General features: G+C 48.3%; 1 protein-coding gene across 2 annotated transcripts in view; it reads right to left on the bottom strand.

The window, feature by feature from the left end:
- Positions 1-375: 375 nt before the first annotated feature.
- rassf1 (Ras association domain family member 1) overlaps positions 376-1,856 on the bottom strand; it is an 11,899-nt gene continuing 10,418 nt past the window's right edge. For both annotated transcript variants that reach the window (XM_017451073.3, XM_053673891.1), the window contains 2 exons: positions 1,571-1,686; positions 376-921 (listed from right to left, as the gene is read on the bottom strand). In XM_017451073.3, coding sequence (XP_017306562.1) covers positions 772-921; positions 1,571-1,686 — 266 coding nt within the window. In that variant the 3' untranslated portion in view covers positions 376-771. The remainder of the gene's footprint in view (positions 922-1,570; positions 1,687-1,856) is intronic.

Genomic DNA, 1,856 nt, shown 5'->3' with positions numbered 1-1,856 from the left:
ATCAAAATCTTACTTTAGAATAAATGAGTTTCACAGTGGGACTTTATTATCGTCCGCATCCCTTCCACCTTTCTGCTACAATTCTGGGAGGACACTTAGTTCCCTAAGTGGATGGAGTGATAGGAACCTGGACGAAGGAGAGAAAAAAAAAGCGATTCTGGTCGTCCGAGATGGCCGCTCCCGTAACGCTCCAGTGTTGAGCTACTTGATGAGTGTTTGGGTCGTGTTTATAGATGACTTTACGTCATCATACGTGACATCAGACGTGACGTCACCGGAGTCCTGGACGTGATTTCAGGTGTACGCAGACTTTTAGGGAGCCCTTTTGTAGTCCTCCTCTGTGTGGAAGCACAGTACAGGGTAAAAAGTCCTCGCTTTGTTATCACGCTCCATGTAGCACTTGTTTATGTCCAGTAAGAAGACATTAGGATTTAATATATTAGCCTGTACACTCTATGTGCAATAAAGAGGCATACAGGAGTGTGTAGTGACAAATAAAGGTGTTAAGGCTACATCTGCTTGCTTTTCCCCTCCTCAGTGCTCTGTGTGTGTGTGTGTGTGTGTGTGTGTGTGTGAGAGAGAGAGAGACCCTGAGCTCGTCCTGCAGCAGCTCTTTGTTTTCTCACTGCGATGGTTCAGATGGTTTCAGCAGTGTGTGTGTTTTCATCAGTGTGTGTGTGTGTTTTCATCAGTGTGTGTGTGTGTTTTCAACGGTGTGTGTGTGTTCTCAGCAGAGTGTGTTACGTCCGGCTCCTCTCCGTCACACTCCTCTCATCCCGGCGTGCTGAAGCTCCTCAGCGCCTCCTTCAGTTTGTCCCGTGCCAGTGAGTAGCGCTGTACGATCTGCCGGACGTGCTCCTCCTCCTCCCTCTGCAGGATCCGCAGGAAGTTGCCGAGCTCGGGGAGACTGAACGCGTCCCACTGCGCAGAAGAACAAACCGCAACACGTCACCGCGACACTCTGTCTCACTCGTCAGATCGGATTGTGCTTGGTTGGACCCTGCTTGTGGACTGGACCTGCTTTAGAAACTCTGTGTATGGTCTAGACCTGGTGTCTGGATTGGACTCGGTTTAAAAGCTCTGCACTTGGATTGGACTCTACAACTAGAGACTGGACTGGACGCCTGGATCAGACTCTGTGCTTGCTTGTATCGGACCTGCTTTGCACTCAATACCTAGATTGTTTCAACAGCTCTATGCTTGGACTGGACTCTAAGTCTAGATTGGGCAGTCTGTTCTGATCCAGGTATAGTGTCCTGGAACGGAATCGGTGCTTAGATTTGATTCTATAGACCAAACGGATTGGATCCTGTGCTTTCTTGAACTGGATCTGTTTTAATAAATCTGTGTTTGGGGTTGAAGTCTGTTATTACCGCTTGAATTGGACTTGGATCGGACTTAACTTCTCTTGATCATTTGTACATTTCTATGTGGGTGCTTGTTCCAGTTTGTCTCTTCATGTCCTTGTAAGAGAATAAAACCAATTCTTATTCTAATGAGTGTGTGTGCGTATGTGAGTGTGTGTGTGTGTGTGTGTGCGTGTGTGCTTTAGTTTATCGTGTGAACTCACGTTCACCTCTCCTGTCTCGTTCTCTCTGAGTATGAAGCTAAGCGTGTTCTCGCTGGGGCCTGCACAGAGACGCAGGAAGAGCGGACGCTCATCATCACACAACTTCCTGACGTACACTGAGAGAGAGAGAGAGAGAGAGAGAGAGAGAGAGAGAGAGAGAGAGAGAGGGAGAGAGAGAGAGAGAGAGAGAGGGGAGAGAGAGAGAGAGAGAGAGAGAGAGAGAGACGAAGAGAGAGAGAGAGAACGAGAGAGAGAGAGGGAGAGAGAGAGAGAGAGAGAGAGAGAG

This window comes from Ictalurus punctatus, chromosome 21, assembly GCF_001660625.3.
Source record: "Ictalurus punctatus breed USDA103 chromosome 21, Coco_2.0, whole genome shotgun sequence".
NCBI classification, from domain to species: Eukaryota; Metazoa; Chordata; class Actinopteri; order Siluriformes; family Ictaluridae; genus Ictalurus; species Ictalurus punctatus.
The sequence above is the reverse complement of the archived record's forward strand: the minus strand, read 5'-3'. Positions and strand labels throughout refer to the sequence as shown.